The sequence below is a fragment of the Procambarus clarkii genome, chromosome 44 (genome assembly GCF_040958095.1).
Source record: "Procambarus clarkii isolate CNS0578487 chromosome 44, FALCON_Pclarkii_2.0, whole genome shotgun sequence".
In the NCBI taxonomy this organism is placed as follows: Eukaryota; Metazoa; Arthropoda; class Malacostraca; order Decapoda; family Cambaridae; genus Procambarus; species Procambarus clarkii.
In genome coordinates, this window is record NC_091193.1 from 23,087,935 (window position 1) to 23,112,426 (window position 24,492).

General features: G+C 43.0%; 1 protein-coding gene across 1 annotated transcript; it reads left to right on the top strand.

Moving 5' to 3' along the window:
- Window positions 1-9,604: 9,604 nt before the first annotated feature.
- Window positions 9,605-23,691, top strand: LOC123745172 (protein O-linked-mannose beta-1,2-N-acetylglucosaminyltransferase 1). Its single transcript, XM_069300511.1, has 4 exons — window positions 9,605-9,835; window positions 13,259-13,324; window positions 13,549-13,691; window positions 20,339-23,691. The coding sequence occupies exons 1-4, from the start codon at window positions 9,605-9,607 to the stop codon at window positions 22,197-22,199; spliced, it is 2,301 nt and encodes a 766-aa protein (XP_069156612.1). The 3' UTR covers window positions 22,200-23,691.
- Window positions 23,692-24,492: the final 801 nt, after the last annotated feature.

The following is a 24,492-nucleotide window of genomic DNA, read 5'->3' on the forward strand; positions in this document are numbered from 1 at the left end:
TCTTGAACACTGTGAGGGGTCGGCCAGTTATGCCCGGCTGCACAATGAAACTGCTATTGGCAATTTTATAGCTGCTGCTGCTAATGTCAACTGGGAGTCCGGATTAGGTAACATAGGGGACATTAACCTAGCAGTGCAATCCTTTCTTCAAAAAACTCTCAGCCTTTATAACACCTTTATACTGCCCTCTTTATAACTAATATTAGTTATAAAGAGGGCAGTATTCCCAGTAAATGGAAAAAAGCTATGATCATCCCTATCCCTAAAGCCAATAGAGAGTACAGACCTGTGTCTTTAACCTCGTGTTTTTGTAAAATGATGGAGAGGATCATTTTAAATAGACTTTTATATATAATAGGTGATCAGCTGTCTAGTAATTTGTTCGGGTTCCTCAGAGAAAAAAGTACTTCTGACTGTATTATTAAATGTCTAGCAAATGATAATAATTATTATAGAATTTTTATTGATTTACAAGGAGCTCTTGATAAAGCCAACAAAGAGGTTATGTTATATGAATTAGCTGGTCTTGATGTTAAAGGGAGATTATTGCGCTGGATAGGGGATTATCTTTACGAAAGGAAGGCTCAGGTGTGGTATCAAGGTTGTATGTCAGGTGTGAGATCTTTTGAACTCGGCACACCTCAGGGAGGAGTGTTGAATCCCACTCTGTTTAATGTACTAATGAATAAGATAGCATCTGAGAGATACTCAAATGGGGTAACTCCGATCATATATGCCGATGATATTTTGTTTCAGGGCAAGGATATTTCAAAGGTTCAAACAGTGTTGGATAATTTCGGAAACCTGTGTCACCATATGGGACTGGTGGTTAATGAAAACAAAACTAAGTTTGAATGTAGAAGTCGGAGGCCCATTATATTGAAAATAAACGGTAAAAATATAGAGAGAGTTAATATATATAAATATTTAGGCATATATGTTGGATATACCCATGAGAGTTTGGAAGCTGAGATGAACAGACTGTTGGGTCAATGTCGGAAGAGATTACAACCTCTGAAGGCCTTGGCATGCTGTGGAAAGGGAGTGGGAGTCCCTGTGCTACGAATGATATACTTAAGTACTGTAAGATCTCTTATTGATTATGCTGCACCTGTCATTTCTTGTTTTGGTAAAGGTAGGATGGGCAAGTTGGAGAAGGTACAAAATGAAGCCCTGAGAATTATCTTAGGATGCCCAAGAAATGCTATGATTGAGATAATGAGGATGGAGTTGAATCTGCATAGTATTGGGGATAGAATTTCAGAGATAAATGTAGCCTCTGCCATTAGATTAATGAGAGGTGGGGGAGCTAATGAATTAATCCTCTCGGTTCAAAAGGTGGGAAGTAATGAACTATGATAATGGTTCTATGAACTATGGATAATGAACTATGGTAATGGGAAGTATGATAAAAAAGAGAGCATATATGAGTATTGTTACGGTGCCCTCTCCAATCTCTTTCGTTTGCCTGCTTTAAGAGTCATATCAACTCTCCCTACTGTTTCTCTGAGGTACAGGGAAGTCTGTTGGTATGTGTGGCAACCAGGTCGGCCGCCAGTTAAGGGAGAAAGTTACATTATAAGTTGTAAGTAAGGGGAAATTGGCGCCCTGATATGAATTGAAAGAGTATCCCCTACTGCAGATATGACGTTTTGGAAGGGACACTAGCCGATCGCGGATTGGCCGACTTAGGTCGCAGGCGATCAATCAGGGCCCGCCGTGACGTCACCGAGTGCCCCGGGCGGCGCCAACGTCAGAGTTGACCTGACCGTGGAGGCGAGAGGACGCACCTCGGTCAGCTCTCAAGGATTTGAGGCTCTACAAGCCTTTCTCAGTGGATTAGAGCTAGCCATTGCAGCCCATCTCATATAATGGAGACCCCGCGCTTCTGGGAAGCAAAAAGGGACCAAGTTTATTTTATTTTATTTTATTTTATTTTATTTATATATATACAAGAAGGTACATTGGGTTTGTGAGAATACATTGGATAGTACAGTAATTATATTCTTGTAAAGCCACTAGTACATGCAGCGTTTCGGGCAGGTCCTTAATCTAGCAGATAATTTTAAGTAGGTAATTTCAATCAGAATTGATAAATGAAAGATACATTACAAGAGAAAAAGAGTGCCAAACTTGGAAAATATTCGGCGACGACGCTGGACGTTGAGGGCCTGGGAAGGTGTGGCGGGCAGGCCTAGCTGTGACCGGGTCACATCCACTGAGGGTTTTGGAAGGACGACACCGTGCCTAGGACAAGGAGCAACGCCTTGTGGAAGGGGCGAGTGTGGGAAAATAGTGATTAGCTCAGTGCCCGTTGATGAACCAGGATTGGGGTAGCTGAATCTCAGGGATTGGAACGGCGACGACGCGAAGGCTCCACGACACCTGAGGACCTGTGGAACGTTCCTGGATCGTCAAGGATCGACTCAGGAAGCGTGGGAACCTCACACCATCGAGGGACAGGCGTCGTGAGCCAGGAATGTAAGGTAGATCATTTTCCCTCCCATTACCCCTTGTGTGAGTAGGCTAGTTAGGCCACAATATTTACTTATGTATGTGGCAATAGGACATTAATACTTTAGTAGTAGAATAGGCTGCAAGGCAGCTTGTGTCCAGGACTGTCAGAGGGGACAGTGTGTATGGATGGCAGGACAGTGAAGAAGAGGTGCCGACGTGGTGAAGAGGCCCTCCCGTGAGAGAGTGTGGGACTCCTGTCTTTCTGCCCAGTTGAAGGAGTGTTGGAGGTCGTGAAAGAAGAGGCTGACGATCTCCAGATTTATTATCCTTATTTTCATATTCATGTATTACTTGTGATTGTATGTGTGATCATGTAGTTTGTGTAAGTAAATTCACACATTTTATCATTGTGTTTAAGTGTGCCTCCATTATAATATTTCTCTATGAGCATACACAAAGGTTATCATAGTACCACCTAGGGAACACCACGCGTTCTCTATAGAGGTTCTTATTGCCTGGAGAGTGGTAAAAACAGCACAGACTTATATAAAAGTGTACCCTTAGCCATCCGATCAGTCACCATCTGGTCACCACTTGGTCCGAGAGACATCTCCCGTCACGCAGGGTGCAGTCGCACCTCCACAGATCTCCAGTATCATCTATTGATACTGGTGATGGCTCAAAAGGGCCACCACTTACGAGCTATTCATGCCCGTGCCACCTTTTGGTGGCTTAATCTTTATCAATCAATCAATCAATCCGATCAGTATCAGTGCCTGAATGGTGGCAACTAGTAACGTAGTGGCTAGAGAGAGGTAAAGCCACACAGACCTTCCTGGGAGAGTACCCTGGGCCGACAGTCTAATAGCAGATCTATGGAAGTAGCAACCTTCTGGCAACGAACAATATATAATACACCCACTGAACTGCATCGCTGGGGTGCAGATATAATAACCCAGCTGGCGACCTTGTTAAGAGGAAGATAGAGAAGACAGGCGGGAAAGAACTTCCTGCAACCTTTTTGTCTGGCAGGCAATACTCAGGGAGGTTATGGTTATAAGGTAAGCCTGAGTCTTCCTTCACTCCTTCACGGGTCTAGGCCGGAACTGTTAACAGCAGTTTCCCCGTGTTTGACTGAAAGGCTTCCAGGGTGAATCAGTGGCACCCCCTTTTGTGGTGGAAGCAAAGACCTGCGGAGGTGGGCATTGTTGGTCCTCTCCTGTGTGACCAAGGAGACTCCGGTGGATCCCGGGAGTCGGAGGGGCTGAGTATTCGGCCTTTTGAGCCCCTAGCAGCTGAGTGTTAGCAGAGCCCCGGCCCACCCCCCGTGACAGTATCTTATGTTCTAATGTTATAAAGTCATTTTTGTTATATTAAATTTTTGAAGTTTTTATTCCCGTGGGGTTTTACCCGCAGCTCTCACGCAGTAGAGGACATACGCAGTTTTTTTTTTTTTTTACTTTTTTTTTTTTTAAATTAATGTGCGGTTGACACAAGACCTGCCAGAATAGCCACTGCTCTATTCCAGATTCTCGTCACATTAATAACAGGAGAGCTGCCAAAAATTTGGAAGACTGCTAATGTAGTTCCGATGTACAAAATCCTGACTCTGATTTGGCAGGAGGCACTAAACTCCAGGCCAGTGTCCCTAACTTGCATACCATGCAAGTTAATGGAGAAGATTGTGCGAAAAAAGTTAGTGGAACATCTGGAGCGAAAGAACTTTGTAGCTTAGCATCAGTATGAGTTCAGGGATGGCAAGTCGTACCTCACAGGATTAATTGAATTCTACGACCAGGCAACAAAAATCAGACAAGAAAGAGAGGGATGGGCAGACTGTGTATTTTTAAACTGCAAGAGAGCCTTTGACACAGTACCACACAAGAGACTAGTGTACAAGCTGGAGATGCAGGCAGGAGTGAAAGGGAAGATACTCCTTTGGATAAGGGAGTACCTAAGCAACAGAAGACAGCGAGTCACTGTGAGGGATGAGGTCTCAGATTGGCGAAGTGTCACCAGTGGAGTCCCACAGGGTTCAGTCCTTGGACCTACACTATTTCTGATATATGTAAATGATCTCCCAGAGGGAATAGACTCGTTCCTCTCAATGTTTGCTGATGATGCAAAAATTATGAGGAGAATTAAAACGGGAAGATAGTATGAGGCTACAAGATGACCTAGACAAACTGAATGAATGGTCCAACAAATGGCTACTAAAGTTTAACTCGAGTAAATGTAAGATAATGAAACTAGGCGGTGGAAACAGGAGGCCAGACACAGGATACAGAATGGGAGATGATGTCCTTCATAAAACGGACAGAGAAAAAATCTATGAGTTGATATCACGCCAAACCTGTTTCCTGAGCCCACATAAAAATAATAACATCGGCGGAGTATGCGAGGCTGGCTAACATCAGAACTGCCTTCAGGAACCTGTGTAAGGAATCATTCAGAACCTTGTATACCGCATGTGTAAGACCAATCCTGGAGTATGCGGCTCAAGCATGGAGCCCGTATCTTGTCAAGCACAGGACTAAGCTGGAAAAAGTAAAGAGGTATGCCACTAAGCTAGTCCCAGAACTAAGAGGCATGAGTTACATGGAAAGGCTGCGTGAACTGCACCTAACGTCGCTGGAAGATAGGAGTGCCCGGGGAGGTATGATCACTACCTACAAAATTCTAAAAGGAATCGACAGGGTAGATGAAGATAAACTTTTTAACACTGGTGGTACGCGAACAAGGGAACACAGGTGGAAACTGAGTACCCAAACGAGCCACAGGGACGTTAAAAAGAACTTTTTCAGTGTCAGAGTAGTTAACAAATGGAATGTATTAGGCAGTGATGTGGTGGAGGCTGACTCCATACACAGTTTCAAAAGTAGATATGATAGAGCCCAGTAGGCTCAGGAATCTGTACACCAGCTGATATATATATATATATATATATATATATATATATATATATATATATATATATATATATATATATATACATATATATATATATATATATATATATATATATATATATATATATATATATATATATATATATATATATATAATATCAGTCAAATTTCACAAGCACCGTATGAGTGTGGGGTCCACGGTAAAATACCTCCTGCCATAGAGTACTGTAATCGCACTACTACCCTTGAAACTTGATCACAAATTATTCATGTCTGGTAAACCAGCGGAATAATCAGATTATAAACACACTAACACACAAACATTAGAAAGATAATATTTGGATTGTTTTCATTGGTTTTCCTGGTATGACACGTCGCTCAGGAATATATATACCTAACCAGACCCCGTAAGAAACCTCATTCTTGTAATCATCTACGAGCAAATTACCGGTTTACTTGGGCATTAAAAATACGTGCAGTAAACCAGTCAATATTTTTAGGAATAACTACAAATTTATATATCGGCGACTGGGTCGATCTTGCAGCCTCATATTCTCCTGGCAGCTGCCAAGGAATTTAAAGTTGATCTTTCCTGTTGTGTTGTGGTGGTGAGTTCTGCCGCAGCTGGTCTCTGAAGCAGCCCACGGTGAGTACTGCTACATTCACGCACGTAATCTCGCCTTGTGCAAGTGCTATTCATCACATTCCTCCCAATGCTTGCTGGTGATGCTAAAATTATGAAAGGATTAAAACAGAGGAGGGCAGCAAGAGGCTACAGGATGACCTGGACAGACGGAAGGAATGGTCCAACGAACGGCTACTAGAGTTTAACTCGAGCAAGTGCAAAGTGATGAAGATAGGCATAGGGAGCAGGAGGCCAAACACAAGGTACCACCTGGGAGAGGATATATATTCAGTTCAGGAAGAGAGAAAGATCTGGGGGTTGATATCACACCAGACCTGTCCCCTGAAGCTCACATCAAAAGGATAACATCAACGGCGTATGCAAGGCTGACAAACATAAGAACTGCCTTCAGAAACTTGTGTAAGAAATCATTCAGAACTTTTTATATCTCATATGTCAGACCAATACTGGAATATGCGGCTCCAGCGTGGAGTCCATATCTAGTCAAACACAAAACGAAATTAGAAAAGGTTCAAGTGTATGCCACCGGGCTAGTCCCCCGAGCTGAGGGGTATGAGCTACGAGGAAAGATTACTGGAAATAAACCTCGCGACACTAAAAGACAGAAGAGTTAGGGAAGACATGATCACTGCCTATAAAATTCTCAAAGGAAGTAGATAGGACAGGGTAGATAAAGATAAACTGTTCAGCACGGGTGGTACGCGAACAAGGGGACACAGGTGGAAACTTAATATCGAAATGAGCTATAGGGACGTTAGAAAGAATTTTTTCAGTGTCAGAGTAGTTAACAAATGGAATGCAATAGGACGTGATTTGGTGGAGGCTGACTCCATATACAGCTTCAAATGTAGATATGATAGAGCCCAGTAGGCTCAGGAATCTGTTCACAAGATGCTTTGACAGTTGAGAGGCGGGACCAAAGACCTAAAGTTTAACCCCCGCAAGCACAACTAGGTGAGTACATGGGATACATTTTCCCAGCGCATGTTATCCAACAGATGGCATTACACAGGACCTCGTATCAGGTCCGCTCCTATAGCAGTCCTTGTGGTGTAGTGGCGTTTCGCTCCCCTGGCGTTTCGCGAGGGCTTTGTCCTAGGTTCGTATCCTGGCCGGGGGGAATTTACTGGGCGCAAATCCTTAACTGTAGCCGCTGTTTAACTCGCCAGTAAAATGGGTACTTGGTGGTTAAACGATTTTTTGCGGGTTAATATTCCAGGGAACATAGGATTAAGGACTTACCTAAAACGCTCCGCGTACTACTGGCTGTACAAGAATGTAACAACTCTTGTTTATATAAATAAATAAAAATAAAATAAAATAAATAAAATAAATTTCCAGTGTTACGATGCTATATTTGTCCAACTTGTCTTATTACAAAGAACGTCGCATTTCAACCGTATGCGTTACATAAAGTAAAAAACTGTCGTACTTGAAAAGGGAAGCAGCTCGCGAAAGTGACGTACTGTCCCGTTTTCTGTTTTGGGTCCTCTTATAGGAGAGGACACTTTATTTTGATCGTTTTCTTGAAGTTATGAAACCATGGGAGTACGGGCTGGCTTGCAAACTATTGGGCCATAGTCGCCTCACGTGCCATAATGCTGCTCGCTTCGCAAACTGCGACAGCACAGGTCATACAGATCGAGATAATGGTGGGTGCTCTGCGCCCCTGAGTGCCTTTTATGCCATGGCCCTCACAAGGTCACGTTCAAGAGTAACCCTGAGGTTTTCCAGTTGAACATCGACCTTAAAGTGGCGGGGACCACTCGGCAAGAGCTGTTCCAGAAACGACGTGCCCTCAATCAGCTTAACGTTTCTTCTCAACTACTAGCTCCCTCTAGTAGGGTACTTCCTCAGGTAGGCTCTAGACGTCTTTACCTGTTCCATCCGCATGTCATATGCCTAGGCCGCTAATCGATTTTCTCCTCTGGGTCGCATCGACATCGATGAGAACTTTACCACCAATTCAGATTTAAACGCCCAGTCCCGGCCGGAGCCTGGTACTCACTACCTTCCAGACTCTTCTCAGAGGAGACAACGCCGATGTCGTCGACACACCCGTCGATCGGGAGGTTCCGCTTCATCGGATATCCCTGACGATCGTCTGGCCCCTCGGGTGTTTTTCCGGGGATTGAGACATCAGTATAATACGTGGCCCAATGCACAGCACCAGTCATTCGCAGGCCCCGGCTGGAAGGTTCACAAGCGGACCACCGCTCTCGGCAGTCAGAGGAAAGCTCTGCTTAACAGCATTTGGACTGGCTATCACTGACACCCCGCATTCTGTTTACCTTGTATGATGGTTTTAAGGCGTTTTCAGGTGGTACTTTGGTGACGTCTGGAATGCCCGTTCCCATTTAAGAAGAAACAATTCCTTCTCAATTTTCTTGCCAGCTCACCATTGTTGGTCGTGGGACTATGAGACTTAGCTTTCTGGCAATCTTTCCCTCATGGTGCCGGGGTACTCGGTTTACAGAGAGGATCGGTCAGTGTGGGGTGGAAGGGAGCTTGCCCTCTTTGTTAGAGACTCTGTACAGAGTTTCTTGCTCTGGCTCTGCTCCTTTCCGGGTGGGCGCCTGGAGTTCATGGCGGTGATGGCGGCCCACTCCCATGTGTGGGGCACTTTTGGAGTTCTTTATAACCCATGTCTAACGGTAACGGCGAGGGAGCTTGCCCATTATTTTGGCCAGATCACGGACATTTGCCTCGTCATGAGTGACCAACGACCAGTACTCATCATGGCAACCGACATTAATAAGTCACTTCCACAACACAGCCGTCCGAGCCCTGTTTCAGTTCTCCTCGACTCCCAAAACCTCTCCTTACTGACACCGCCAGGTTTAGGAACCTGGATAGACCCGCTCAATGGGCATAGTTCAACGCTCGATCTCTGTATTGAGTGAGGCCCTTTTACGATGGCACAGATATGAACCAGACCGTACCTGGGCATTGATCACCTGTCCGTGGTCGTTTCCTTCGGGGACACTGTTCGTTTCACACTGACCGTGTAGAGATCCAGATGGTTCTTCTCATAGGAAAGGTGGCTTGACTATGAGGCTGATGACTGGTTGACCATTTCCCAAGTACCGCGGATTTGCATGGGTCACTGGATGCCCTCTCTGACTCCCTCTTCAGTAAACGCTCTTGTCACATTAAGATGACTAGTGGCCAGACCTCCACCCGGTCCTGCCATGGTGCACCATGGTGGACTCCTGAATGCCGGCAGGAAGTCCTAGACTGGTACCGTACATGGCATTCGTGGTGACTGCACCCCACCCCGTTGCAGCGGCAGATTTTCCAGAGGGCGGACGCAAAGTGTAGGCGAGTAGTCCTCCTTGCCAAACGCAAGGCCTGCGAAGATTATTGTTCCTCTCTTCCTGGGAAGATTATTGTTCCTCTCTTCCTGGGAAGATTATTGTTCCTCTCTTCCTGGGAAGATTATTGTTCCTCTCTTCCTGGGAAGATTATTGTTCCTCTCTTCCTGGTAAGATTATTGTTCCTCTCTTCCTGGGAAGATTATTGTTCCTCTCTTCCTGGGAAGATTATTGTTCGATTCAACTCCTCCGCGGGAGCCAGGGACTTTTTTCGTAAGATGTCTGGGAGATACTCCCGGCCTTCCATCCCACTCAGAGATCCTAGTGGGAATACGAGCCTGGGGAAGGTACAGACGGCTGAGCTTTTGGCTGACCACTTTAAGGTTTCCCGTTTCCCGCTCCTTCCTGCGGGAAACGTTTGGGGCACCCAGCAGAGTATAGGCTTAGCTCGTGACCTGGATCTTCCATTTACATCTGGTGAGCTCGAGGAGGCCCTGTCACTCTCTATGGTGGGTACTTTGCGGGGATAAACAGCATACCGTATGAATTCATTCAGAGGGCGCCCAGGGTCTTGCAGTTCCACCTTCACTTCTGCAATGCCTTCTGGTCCCTTCCCTGACCCGTGGGAATGCACCATTCTTCTACCGTTTCCCAAGTCGAAGAGGGATGAGCCTATCCCGAGTTAATATCGGCCCATCAGTTTGTTCAGTGTCTCGGGAAATTGATGGGACGCCTAGTCCACCTCCGGCTGCAGTGGGATGGTGGAAACTTTAGGTCTCTTTCCTGAGGGATTCAGTGGGTTTCGGCCAGGGAGAAGCATGACTGACTGCCTTCTTTCCGTGGAACATCGAATAATGGACATGTATCTCCTGAGGAGGATGCTTCTTACAGCAGAGTGCGTTTGACTCTGCATCCCATTTGCCTGTCATTTAGGGTTTGGCTTGACTAGGTCTTTCAGGTTCGGCATTGGGGTGGGTTTAAACTATCTGCAAGGCCACTCATTCAGAGTGACAATGGTTGGAATTGTCTCCACGTCCTTGGGGAACACCGTGTGGTGTTCCCCAGGAAGCAATATTCAGACTGCTCTTATTCTCCATTCTTCTGTCTGATCTCCCGCTCTTTCGTGGTGCCCAGGTTTTAGTCTACGCCGATGATGTAGCCTTTGTGGCAGAGAGTGCCACTCTCCTGGAGGCGTCACTCTCCTTGGCACGGCTGGAGCCTGTTTAAAATGGTGCCCTGCGCTCCGCATTAAGGGCTATGTCCTCCTCATTGGTTCTCTCCAAGCTGAGTCAGGGGTTTGGCCTCTGAGGTTTGAACGCTTTCTCGCCATCCTTCGTCGGCTCCAACGAATAGTGCATCTCCCTGCTACCCATCCGCTTACTCGCCTGCAGCTCGAGGCTCACTGGTGGGTTAATAATAATAATAATAATAATAATAATAATAATAATAATAATAATAATAATAATAATAATAATAATAATAATAATAATAATAATAATAATAATAATAATTTATTTCGGAAAGTACATACATAGTTGCAGAGTTACAGTACAAACATTGTTAGATTTAAAGATAGAGGTAGTACATACAATACCTAAAGCCACTAGTACGCATAGCGTTTCGGGCAAGGAGAGGTGGGGAAGAAACACTTAGACTAAATCACACACAGAGATCACAATAACGTGATGCATCAAATGAACAAATCCACAAGGGCCGTGACGAGGATTCGAACCTGCGTCCGGGAGCATCCCAGACACTGCCTTAATCGACTGAGCTACGACAGGGTAAAAGGGTTAAAACCGAAGTTCTACTGAACTTACTGGATCCCGTAGCCTCTCCGAGGCACAAACCAGGCTTTTACACAACCCCCCCCCCCCCCTGCACCCGAGCTATGTCAATAGGCCGTTCTCCCTCTTCGCCCTTACATCATCACACACAGAGATCACAATAACGTGATGATGATGTCGTAGCTCAGTCGATTAAGGCAGTGTCTGGGATGCTCCCGGACGCAGGTTCGAATCCTCGTCATGGACCTTGTGGATTTGTTCACTTAGACTAAAACTTAATAGTAATTGAGCTTAAAGTATAAATTGTGTTGAATGAAAAAAAATAAAAAAACATAAAATAAAAATGGGGGAACATGGTAGAAAATAGCCAATATACAAGTTAGTCAACAAACAGCATTTTATTTTAAATAGTAAGACATGGGTTGACATTTAGAAGTAAGGTAGGTCACATGGAGTTAATTAGGTAGTACTTAGTTTTCATCTTAAACTGGATGAGAGAGGAACAATCTTTGACATAATTGGGAAGGTCATTCCACATTCTGGGTCCCTTGATTTGTAGAGCATTTCTAGTTTGATTAAGTCTAACTCTTGAAATATCAAATAGGTATTTGTTTCTGGTGTGGTGCACATGAGTTCTGTTACAACCTTCTAGGAAGCGTTGAAGGTCAGGATTGACATTACAATTCAGCAGAGTTTTAAATATGTAGAGTACACAAGAGAGGATGTGCAGTGTGCAGAAAGATTTAATATCTAACATATTCAGAGATTTGAGTAAGGGTACAGCAGCAGTAAGTGCTGTCTGGGGCCAGTTAGATACTGTTCTGATAGCAGCTTTGTGTTGGGTAATTAGAGGACGTAAATGATTTTGGGTTATCTTGAGATGATTTCGGGGCTTTAGTGTCCCCGCGGCCCGGTCCTCGACCAGGCCTCCACCCCCAGGAAGCTGCCCGTGACAGCTGACTAACACCCAGGTACCTATATTACTGCTAGGTAACAGGGGCATAGGGTGAAAGAAACTCTGCCCATTGTTTCTCGCCAGCGCCCGGGATCGAACTCGGGACCACAGGATCACAAGTCCAGCGTGCTGTCCGCTCGGCCGACCGGCTCCCCTGACCGACCGGGTAGTAGAAACTCAAGCACAAATACCATAGTTGAGATATGGATAGATGAGAGAGTAATAGAGCGTCACCAGGGCAGGGCGAGGAACATAATAACTGATCTTAGAAAGAATGCCAACAGTTTTAGGAACCTTTTTTGCTATATTTAGAATGTGTCCCTGGAAATTCAGCTTGTTATCGATGAGGACACCAAGGAATTTACCATCAACTTTACTACTGATTTGTATATTGTTTATTCTTAAATTAATTTCATTTGAGGTTTAATTACCAAACAAAATATAGAAAGTTTTGTCAATGTTAAGGGTGAGTTTGTTAGCAGTTAGCCAAAGATGGACTTTATTTAGTTCAGTATTCACAGTGACATTTAGAGCAAGAGGGTCAGGACTGGAGAAAATGAAAGTTGTGTCATCAGCAAATAAGATTGGTTTGAGGTGTTGAGAGGCATTTGGAAGGTCATTAATGTAGATGAGAAAGAGGAGAGGGCCAAGTATGCTGCCCTGTGGAACACCGATGTTTATAGGTAGTGTCGGAGAAATGGAATTATTCACAGAAACATACTGGAGCCTGTCAGTAAGGTAGGACTGAAGGTATTGCAGGGAGTGACCTCTGACTCCATAATGATGTAATTTAAGAAGAAGGTTTTGGTGGTTGAGTGTCAAAAGCCTTACGTAGGTCCACAAATATCCCAACAGGGAACTCATTTTTATCAATTGTTATCAATTGAGTAACAAGGAACTCATTTTTATCAAGAGCTGCATGTATCAAGTTAATCATACTAATAAGTGCATCGTTAGTGCTTTTTTGGGCCTGAAGCCATATTGGCAAAAGCTAAGTATATTGTGTTTGGCTAGATAAGAGTAAAGCTGCTTGTAGATTAGTTTTTCAAATATTTTTGATAAGTTTGGCAGGATTGATATAGGTCTGAAGTTGTTGACATCTATGAGATCACCACATTTGTGGACAGGAGTTACTCTCGCTTTTTTTTTAGAATATCTGTGTACATATGTTGTCTTTGTATATTCTACAGGCTGCTGAGTGCGACCTGTTGACATTTGTACAGACCCATCAGGGTAGGCATAGTGCTCGTGAGACCGTAAGTTATTTATAAAGGAATCAATAGTTTATATATTTAAATTTATTTATGAATGAATTTATAAATTATTTATAAATGAATCAAAGAACAACAGTGTCAAACAAACTTTACCTTTTAGACAAATTAACAAACATTAGCTTTCAATTTAATTGATGAAATATTTTGTCAAGAAAAAAACCACAACATATGTAGTACATTTTGTATTTTTTTTATCTTTAATACAGATGTGTACTAGGCTACTAGGCACCCCTTACACCTGTGTTGCCAGAACAGTGACGGAGACAAGGAAGAAACTAGTCCTGATTATGGTGGCCGTGACCTGGCAACTCTGCTCCTGCCTGGTCCCGGCTGCTCAACACCAACCAAGGTAAGCTTATTTACATAACTCTTGTTGTATTCACCTATTTGTCTCTGCAGAAGGGCGCTGTTAGCTCTTGGACCCCGCTTTTCCAACCGTCGGTAGTCTCATGTAATAACTCCCGACCTATTTTCTCTATCATATCTTTATACGTACCAATTATTAAATAGGTAAATTAAACTCCCAGGTAAATAGGTACCTGGGAGTATTATAATGCTCACATCAGACTGTACAACACAACAACTGCCTCACTCCCAGGTACTTATTTATTGCTATAGATGAATACGTGTATCAAGTGAAAGAAAATGTTGCCCGATCTTCTTCTTCTTGATAGTAGGTGCAGTTTGCGTGAAGGCTTTGTCCTCCGGATGACTGCACCAGCACATGTGGGGAGACCCGTTAATGTTGAGGATGCGTTTATATTGAGTATTATTAATGATGGTAACAGAGTTCATTTCATGTGGTCTCCATCTCATGTTGGCCTCCGAATGTATGGTAGAGCTGATAAGTTAGCCAAAGAATCTGCCTTTCAAGGAGACGTTGAGTGTAACCTTGGAGTGTCAACGGATGATCTTAAATAGGCTACTGTGGAAGACTGGAGACCCGCATAAACACATATTTGGCTTCACTAGAGGAGTAGGTACTGCCAACTGCATAGCAACATTACTAGGAACAGTTAACTCAGGTCCAGCTATAGTGATCTTCCTTGATCTAGAAAAAGCATTCGAACTTGCAAGCCCGCAAGCAATTTTACACACCTTAGTTAAAAAAAGGTGTAAAGAGAACTATGCTAGCATGGATTCAAGATTACCCAAGTCACAGGTATGTCAGAGTAAAGGTGCAAGGACATGTGTCGGACTACCACTTGCATGAGAATCCCCCCTCCCTGTTCAGCTCGTTGCTGCCCTGAGGGAGCTTGGTGGGCGGCTGCCGGAGTGTGATGCTCCTTGAGGCGGTCCCCTGTCTCTATGTAGCCTTGTGCTCCTGCTGCTGTCCTCACAAATTTTGCTGGACGCCTTTTCCTTTTCCTTCTGTTTCGTTTTTCTCCCCCCTCTTCTCCTTTCTCATTGTCATTCCCCGCCGACATTTTGCCTGTTTTGATTCTTCTTTCGGCCTTCTTTTATTTTGACGTTCGGGTGTTTGGGGAGGCATAGTCTTGCACCCGTAGAACTGTAGTACCCAACGTCTCGAACGAGGGGGACCCTTTTATTGTCAATCCTTCTTTCGTCACTGAACCCGATCTCGACGGACTGACGGTTCTTAAGGTGGCGTTTGTGGGGTGTATACTCACGACGCACCCCTGGGGGACCCCGGCATGATCGGCGATAGCTTCTTGTTGGTGTCCTGCCTCCATGGTGGGTGTGGGGGCACATTCGTGAATGAAAGTCTTTCCTCGTTTTTACGGCAGATAATGTTTCCCTTGTACCTTCTCAGGCTCGTGGGGTGGGCGACCAAGCCCCCGAGTCGGACTGTGTTGGAAGACCAGGCCCTGTAGCCCCTGCTGCATTGGGCCCCGACCTTGCACCCCCTTTGACCCTCCTGACTACTCCCCTCAGCTCCCCTCTCTCCTCTACGGTAGGGTCGAGTTCCCAGCCTCCAGTGGTGACTACCTCGTCCCCTGGCACGGCTCGGTCTCTCATTGTGACTACTGCGCCTTTTACCTCCCTCTCACTCTGGGGGTTCTCAACGTCGTCCCTTACAAGGCCGCACTCGCACGATCCCTTCCCATACTAACACTTACAACGCCTTATTTGGTCCCGCTACATGGGCTAAATACTTTGATCGCCATCATCTGGATTCTACTCCTGACGATTTCTCCCTCCATAAACATCTTGTTCATTCAGTAGATGCCTCTGTTACTTTTAACCCCACCAATTACGGTACGCGTGTCGTTGCTGCTCCTTCTCAGGATGCAGCTACTCGCTTAGCCGCTTTGTCCTGCATTGGGGAGACCCTTGTTCGGGTCTCCAAAAATGCTCGGTTAAATGCCAGTGTTGACACTGTTCTCCTCCAACACCATGTTGCAACTGGTGTTCGGGACCTCAAAGACTGCCATGAGGATTTTAAACATATTCTCGAAGCCCAAGGACATTCTGTCCTCCAGGTGGACACGTTTACTCGACCCCTTCGTGGTCGTCGCCGTCAGCCCCTTCGAGTTGTAAAAATGACCTTTGATAGTAAGGCCCTTCCGCCTTTTATTATTCTTGCCGGTGCCAGATGCTCCGTTCAGGAGTACATTCCCTCTCCTAGACTTTGCAATAAGTGTTGGAAGTTTGTGCACGGTGTCCTCTAGTGCACCAGTACTGTGTATCTATGCCCCATGTGTGGGGCCGATGATCATTCTAAGTCCGAGTGCACTTCTCCCCAGGCTCGCTGCCTCAATTGCGGTGAAGCCCACCCTACCTTCTCACGCTCGTGTATGCACTACAAACTCGAGGAAGCCGTCCTCAACTTGAAGCACCGTGATCGTCTGTCTTTTCCTGAAGCGAGACGCCAAGTTCGTCGTCTCATCCCTTTCGCGGGTGTCTCCTATGCTCGCGTGTTGCGTTCTATCTCTCCTCGTCCTTCCCACCTTACTCAGTCTTACAACCGTTTCCAGGCCTTAGACCCGAACACGCCCTCCACCTCCTCCCCTATTCCTTTGCGTCCTGTCCCGAAAAGTCTCCCTCCTGGTTCTCCACTTGGAGGTTTTCCCCCTTCCTGCCCAGTCCACCATGTCTCCTATGTCATCTTCCCCATCTCCCCCCACTCTTTCTTCCCAACCCTCCCCCCAGTCTCTTGACCCTCCACGCCACCTGTCTGTCCAGGCTGATATCCATCATCCTCCCAGCAATCTTCGTGTTGTTCGCTCCCGTTCCTCTTCTCCTGCTGAGACCATTGAGTCTGTCACCCAGTACGTTGTTACTGGAACGCCTGTCTCTTCGAGTCAGAAACATAAGCCTGGCTCCTCTCCTTCTTCCTCCCCAGCGGGTAAGAAGGTATCTCTTTCGTCCTCACCACCTCCCTCTGACTCTGTCACTACGTCCCCTCCCATTTCAGTGGTCGGGCCCCCTGTCCCAGATATGGAGGTTCCTTTTGCCCCCGATTCCCTCTCGGTTACTGCCCTTGCTGAGCTGCACTCCCTGACTTCTGCCCCCCCCCCCCCCTCCTTCAGCTGTCCTTGCCTGCCCCTCTCAGTTGCCTCCTCCTCCAGACCCCGTCAGTCCGCCTCTGGTCTGTCCTCTCGCTCCCTTCCCTCTATCCTTACTAAGTTTACCCATGCCCCCTAACCCTGATTTTGCCGACCCTGCTCCTGATCCTGACCCTGATCCTGAGATTCTTTAATAAACTGTGTTCCTCTATACCTTTATTTCTTTCTTGTTCTCTGTTACTGTCCTTTCTCTTTGATAATGTCTATTCTTCAGTGGAATATTCGTGGATTTTATGCCAACTTCCATGAACTCCAACTTCTAATTACACAGTTTTCACCACTTTGTGTTTGTCTCCAGGAACCAATGCTTGGTGCTCGTCCTGGTCACTTTCCTGGTTATTCCTTTCTCCCCCCCCCCGCAGCTCTTGCTGGAGCCCGTAACTCTACTGCTCTCTTAATTCGTTCTGATATTCCCTTCGTTCCCCTACTTCTTCCGTCCCCTATCCATTGTTCTGCTGCCCGTGTTTTTGTGGGTAAATGGTATACAGTCTGTTCCATTTATCTCCCCCCAAATGTCCCTCTTTCCCTTCCTGATCTTAAGCACCTCCTGGACTCCTTGCCAGAGCCGGTGCTCCTGTTGAGTGATTTCAACTGTCGACATTCCCTCTGGGGTGATGTTCTGACAAACACCCGAGGTCGCCTTCTCGAACCGTTCGTCCTCGCTTCTTCTCTATCTTTTCTGAATTCTGGTGAGCCCACTCATACAAACAAACAAACAAATATTTATTCAGGTAAAGGACATACATACAAGGTAAGATACAAAAGTTGATGGATTTATAGATAGAGCTAGTACATATAATGCCTAAAGCCACTATTACGCAAAGCGTTTCAGGCAGGAAAAACACTAAGACTAAAACTTAATACTAATTGAGATTAAAGTATAAATTGTGTTGAGAAAAAATAAGAAAAGAATGGAAAAAAAGGGGGGGGGGAACATGGCAGAAAAAAAGCAAAAATATAATTTGGTCGACAAACAACATTGTTTAAAATAGTAGACATGGGTTGACATTTTAGGGGTGAGGTAGGTTACATTGAGTTAATTAGGTGGTACTTAGTTTTTATCTTAAACTGGTTGAGAGAGGTACAGTCTTTAACATGGTTGGGAAGGTCATTCCACATTCTGGGTCCCTTGATTTGTAAAGCATTTCTAGTTTGACTAAGTCGTACTCTTGAAATATCAAATGGGTATTTGTTTCTGGTGTGGTGCTCATGGGATCTGTTACAACCTTCTAGGAAGCGTTGAAGGTCAGTATTGACATTACAGTTCAGCGTTTTATATATATATATATATATATATATATATATATATATATATATATATATATATATATATATATATATATATATAAATATATATATATATATATATATATATATATATATATATATATATATATATATATATATATTTATCTATCTATCTATATATATATATATATATTTATATATATATATATATATATATATATATATATATATATATATATATATATATATATATATATATATATATATATATATATAAATATATATATATATATATATATATATATATATATATATATATATATATATATATATATATATATTTATCTATCTATCTATATATATATATATATATTTATATATATATATATATATATATATATATATATATATATATATATATATATATATATATATATATATATATATATATATATATATATATATATATATATATATGAATTCAGTCCCTGCACATGAGAGGATGTGCAGGGACTTAATATCTAACATATTCAGAGATTTGAGTAGGGGTACCAAGTGTTGTCTGGGGCCAGAGTTGGATATTGTCCTAATAGTAGCCTTGTGTTGAGTAATTAGAGGACGTAAGTGATTTTGGGTAGTAGAACCCCAAGCACAAATACAATAGTTGAGATAAGGATAGATGAGGGAGTAATAGATCGTCACCAGGGCCGGGCGAGGTACATAATATCTGATCATAAAAAGAATGCCAACAGTTTTTGAATTTTTATTTGATATATTTAGAATGTGTCCCTGGAAATTCAGCTTGTGGTCAATGAGAACGCCAAGGAATTTGCCATCCGCTTTGTTACAAATTTGGGTATTGTTAATCCTGAGATTTATTTGATTTGAGGATTTATTGCCAAACAAAATATAGAAAGTTTTGTCAATATTGAGGGTGAGTTTGTTGGCAGTTAGCCAGTGATGGACTTTATTTAGCTCAGTATTCACTGTGACATTTAGAGCAAGAGGGTCAGGACTGAAGTAAATGAAGGTCGTGTCGTCAGCAAATAGAATTGGTTTGAGATGTTGGGAGGCATTTGGAAGGTCATTAATGTAGACGAGAAAGAGGAGAGGTATGGTTATTGAAGGAAAAAAGAACCAGATAAATCCTCATCTGCTACATAATATTGCACAGATGCATATAGAAGCAAACTTGGCATCCAACAGCTTCACTTACTTCACAGATGGATCAGTAGACCAGCAGGGACAAGAAACCGGAGCTGCAGTTAAAGCAGGAAACTGTAAATTTATTTATTTATTTATTTATTTATTTATTTATTTATATACAAGAAGGCACATTGGGATTGTGAGGATACATAGCATAGTAAATACAGTCTTGTAAAGCCACTAGTACGCGCAGCGTTTCAGGCAGATCCTTAATCTAAGAAAATTTTAAGTAGGTAAATACTAGCAAAATTTATAAAAATGATAACAAGTACATAGCAAGAAAAAAAATGGAAGATGAGAGAAATTTGTAGGTATATTAAAGCACATAGGTAGCTCAGATTGATTGCATTGACAGCTTGAATGGTAGTTTAACAAAAATTAATAGGCACAATACAGCATATAGCTAGCATATAAAAGAAGACAGCAATGAACACAATGATACAGTTGTTTGGATTAAGTACATAAAGATTGGGAGATTGGCAAGGCCGACGGGTACTTATCAACTGGGTGTCAAGTCATGAGGGAATAATAGGAAATGACATTGGGAAATGACCATTACTTCGTTTATAATGAAGGGCGAAGAGGTAGAATGGCCCATTGACATAGCTCGAGTGCATGGGGGGAATTGTTTAAAATCCTGGTTTGTCTCGCAGAGAGGCTGCAGGATCTAAGTAAGTTCAGTAGAACTTCTGGTTGCAATTCTTTTAACCATGTCGTAGCTCAGTCGATTAAGGCAGCGTCTGGGATGCTCTCAGACGTAGGTTTGAACCCTCGTCACGGCCCTTGTGGATTTGTTCATACTTTATATTTTTTTTTATTAGGGACAGTATAAGATTCAAGAGATCTCTTGAAAAGTTAAAGAATAGCTTGCACAGGAACTATAATTTTTTTTTATACAATGGTTTTTATTTTACTAGTATTGTTAACTTTGGGTTTTAGTGAACGTACTGTAATTTTATTTTTGTGTGTGTACAGTATATGTCACATAAGCATTATATACATGTTTTCACAGGTTGCTCTCAGTAGATGCTGTGTCATCAGCAAGGGGTGCAGCATTAAGCTATTCATGCTTGACACAACAATGTCACCAAGAATGGAACAGCACTATCACGGCATCACCTGGAAAAACCAACTGGTGGTCATTGGGTGTACATGACGGAGTTATCATGACGGTACTTCACGACACTACTGGATCCATTCTCCTACGTAAAACGTTCAACACATGGAATGCTTATGCATTTGCTCACGACCTCACATGGTGGATGGAAAAAGTGCAGGCGGGTCGTGTAGTGGTTCTGGTGGTGAGACGAGCAGGGACCTATGGACTTGGGGCAGCCCTGCTAACTCTTACTCGTCTTGGCTCCCTCCTCGCCCCTTTTGCACCTCCTTTGGCACTTTGGGTGTGGGCCTTTGTCGTCGGTGGACAGACACTTCTCGAGACTGTAATGCCAAACCCACATCCACTTGATAAGTCACTGGCTGCTTTACATGCACATGCTCTTATAGCTCTTCCTTACAGGAAGACCCAATTTTTGAACAAACAAATACACAGTTCTCAGTTACATTTTTGTGATAGTAATGCAGCAATGGGTCCTCTCTGTGACCCTTTTAGGCCAATGGTGATGCCCATTGTACCATCAACAGCAGAAAAGATCAGCAGTATGCATGATGAAGCTACAGTGGGGGTGGTAGTTTGTGCTGGGGGGCGGCTGCAATATTTAGTTCATAGCCTAATTCGCCTGCTGGAGGCACGTAAAGTATCACCGTATAAGGTCTTAGTTGCTCTTGGTACCGACCACAATGGTATTCTTGATTCTAACATACAATCACTATTGGATCTCTCTAATTTGAATTATCAGATTATTAATATTCAACCCAATGTATCTTCTATCAACCATCGGCTCTTTCAGTTTTACCGTGAAGCTTGGAAAGCAGGAGTAAAAGCTTTTCCAAATGCACGATATTTAGCCTTTCTTGACGAAGACGTGGAGATATCCCATGACTGGATGCAGTTGTTATTACATTATGCTCCAGCTCTGGAGGTGGATGATTCCCTCTGGTGTGTGTCTGGTATTAGTGCTGCTCATATTAATATGCATTCCGACCCTCATATGATGATGCGTGGATCTAGGCAGCCTGGTTGGGGATTTTTGGTGTTGAGAGAAGAAGCAAGGGCAGCTGTTGCAATATGGCCAAATACCTCCTCACAATCTATTTTGTATGACACCTTCCTCTATATAACAGTAGGTCGGGATCGCGAGTGTATATATCCAGTTTTGAGTCGTTCAAGGCACTATGGCATAGGAGTAAATACCCTGCCTGATTTGCACCATTTCTACTTTTTAGAGCGACCACTACATAATGGATCATCTGTGTTGCTTCCTCCTGTGTCTGCCCTAACAAGAGAGACATATGAGGTTCGTATTTGGTCCAGGTTGTCCAGAGCCTCAGTCATCACCAGGAACCCATGTGCTCCAGGCTTCCTAAGATCTCCTCAAAATAATGAATCAATGGATTTTGTGTTTTATTTTTTCTTAGACAATCCCAAAAATTCACTTGAATGGGCACTGTTGGCAGAATGTGTAGGTGCATGGCCCTATTCCACTCAGGGAATGCACAAGGGTAGTGTGGAGTTGCCACAGTCCTGGGGAGGGTCACTCTGGCTTGTGGGGGTCCCTGCCTCTCCCTATAAATTCTTCAAACCTTCCTATATTCCCATTTGGCGCATTTCTACAGAAGATGCTTTTGTTAAACAAGCTACATTTGTGTCTTCACTTAGGTCCATGAAAAACCTAAACAACAGAACCTTAACAGACGCTGTTAAGCAGTTATCTTTACAAAAACATCACCACCACTTTACTAGCATATCTTAAAACTGTGAGAAGTGAGAACTTCACTTCTAAAGCTGTCATTCCGTTCAGTATACTTTCCCCTTGCACCACTATTTATGAAGTCCTGTACTGTCTACATGTATATATCATTTCAACTTATAAAGTACACCTACTTATAGGGCCACATCAAAGGATGTGGGAATCAAACATCACTTCTGTTTGCATGTATATATTTTATTAAGGACATCCTTCACTCTAGATACTATTTAGCCTTCCACTGGGTTATTTACTCCGCTTAATTCTCGGTTCATCTTTGTGTATAAAATTCCTTGCCCACCTAGTATACCTAGGTACTGTACTTGCAATCATCCACTATGCTCAAAAGATTAATGTTGACATTCGCAATATCAACTGTCCTACTTTTGTTGACAAACCATTTCTTCCGGACTCCACCCACTTCTAAGCTCAGTGTCTGGCACTAAGGTCTGAACCTGCCAGTGTGTTAGATACAGTACTGTCCATCAAATCCTGTAATGTGTTTCCACTTCTAAATCTTCAGCAACTGCATATTTCAAGACTATTATGAACCACTGATACAAAAGACTAGTGATTAGGTTATCTTGAGATGATTTCGGGGCTTTAGTGTCCCTGCGGCCCGGGCCTCGACCAGGCCTCCACCCTCAGGAAGCAGCCCGTGACAGCTGACTAACTCCCAGGTATTTATTTACTGCTATGATGATGTATATAATATGTAACTAGCATCACAAGAATGTTACTTGCTTAGCTAAGTTAGATTGTAACAAAGCTAAATGGCTAAACGAAGCTTCACAAGATTGTTACTTGTTTAGCTAAATGAACTTTGGGTTTTAGTTTCTGACCCCATTATGTGCTTCTGTAATCTTTTTCTATTACTGCCCAAGGGATGAGTATTTTGTTCATAATAAATTAACAAAATCAAATCAAATAGCTCTCGGTTTATCTTTGGTATAACAATATACAAATTCCCATTTCCATTCTTGTCGTGTACAAGTGCATCATAAAAGAAAGGGTTGATAACCAATGTACCAATATATAGCATCATTATTATTAACCTGCTTCCCAGCTTCACAGGGTGTGGAGATATCAGCTCAAGATATACAATGGAAGATTACAGGTTAAAAATTCAAAATATTATTCGTCATTTAAACAGCATCGCAATTTCCTTTAAGTCAGAGCAATACTGCAGCACTAAACCACTTCATAAGATCAGGTTTAGTGCTTATATATCGTGAATTGTTACAGTACAATACAAAATTTAATGTAATAAAAGTGCCCCTCTCCTGGGCACCTCCAGTAGTAGCTCTGCAGTACACTGGCTCTGGTACCAGACATAGCTACCAAAACCATACTAAATTGGCCAAAAAATACAAAGAAAGCAAAACACATGTTAATTAAAAAGTAAGTTGGAAGTACTAAAAGTAAAATTTATCAAAAGAAGGCACCAAACCAGAAAGATAAAGAGTTGGAAACAAAGCAAAGAAAATAAATGGAAGGTTCCCTATCTCTGCAAATCATGCACTTAGTACCCAAGAGTACCAACAGGTGGCAGATCTGATGCTGGGGTCCAACCCGACTGTCTTCTCATGTGTGCACGTGCCTGGCACCAAACATAGCTATTCCCAGACCATCTTCGAGTCATGCTCATCAAAGCTACGACTGCCTATAGATTAATTTATAGTTTGATGTGCGGTTCTGTGTAATCAATAACTATTTTTCTCAAATATGAAACTAATATTATACACTAATTTGTATGCATAATTAATATGGTCAGATTAGGTGTTTTGGGTCTGTTGGCAATTATTTGAATTTGCAGTACAGTTAGAAATGCAATTTGTACATGGAAAGTAAGTGAATAATTTTTAAAAAGCCTGAATGCAATCATTTGAGTCATACATACAAATTTTTTAATTAAAACCATTGGAGAAGCTACTTGCTTAACTAGTTTTGTTTATTGTGGTGAGAATGGGCTGCTACTTCTGAAGAAAAAAAAACAACTTGAGCTAGTGTTTCAGATCAACAAACTTAGTTTTGAGATTTGCATAACCAAATCTTAATTTTTTTGGTTGACTAGTTAGTTTGAATAATAATATGCTCAGCTCTTAATAACTTATCAATCCTCTTGGAGTATTATTAATGGGTGTGCACGCGCGCGCCTCCATTGTTAGCATTAATGAAGGGACACCACGAAGAGGTCAGGTAGGATTAACTTGCTGCAAAATTCTAATTGTCTATTTACATTTCATACAATTGAACTACTTTACAAACATTACATCTGTTACTGAAATTAATTACCAGT

Excerpts from the sequence above, each read along its gene's own strand:
- LOC123745172 (XM_069300511.1), top strand. The coding sequence starts at position 9,605 with ATGTCTGGGAGATACTCCCGGCCTTCCATCCCACTCAGAGATCCTAGT. Across the intron at positions 9,836-13,258 it reads AGGCCCTGTCACTCTCTATG|GCTGCTGAGTGCGACCTGTT; the intron begins GTGGGTACTTTG and ends TATATTCTACAG. Across the intron at positions 13,325-13,548 it reads GGCATAGTGCTCGTGAGACC|ATGTGTACTAGGCTACTAGG; the intron begins GTAAGTTATTTA and ends TCTTTAATACAG.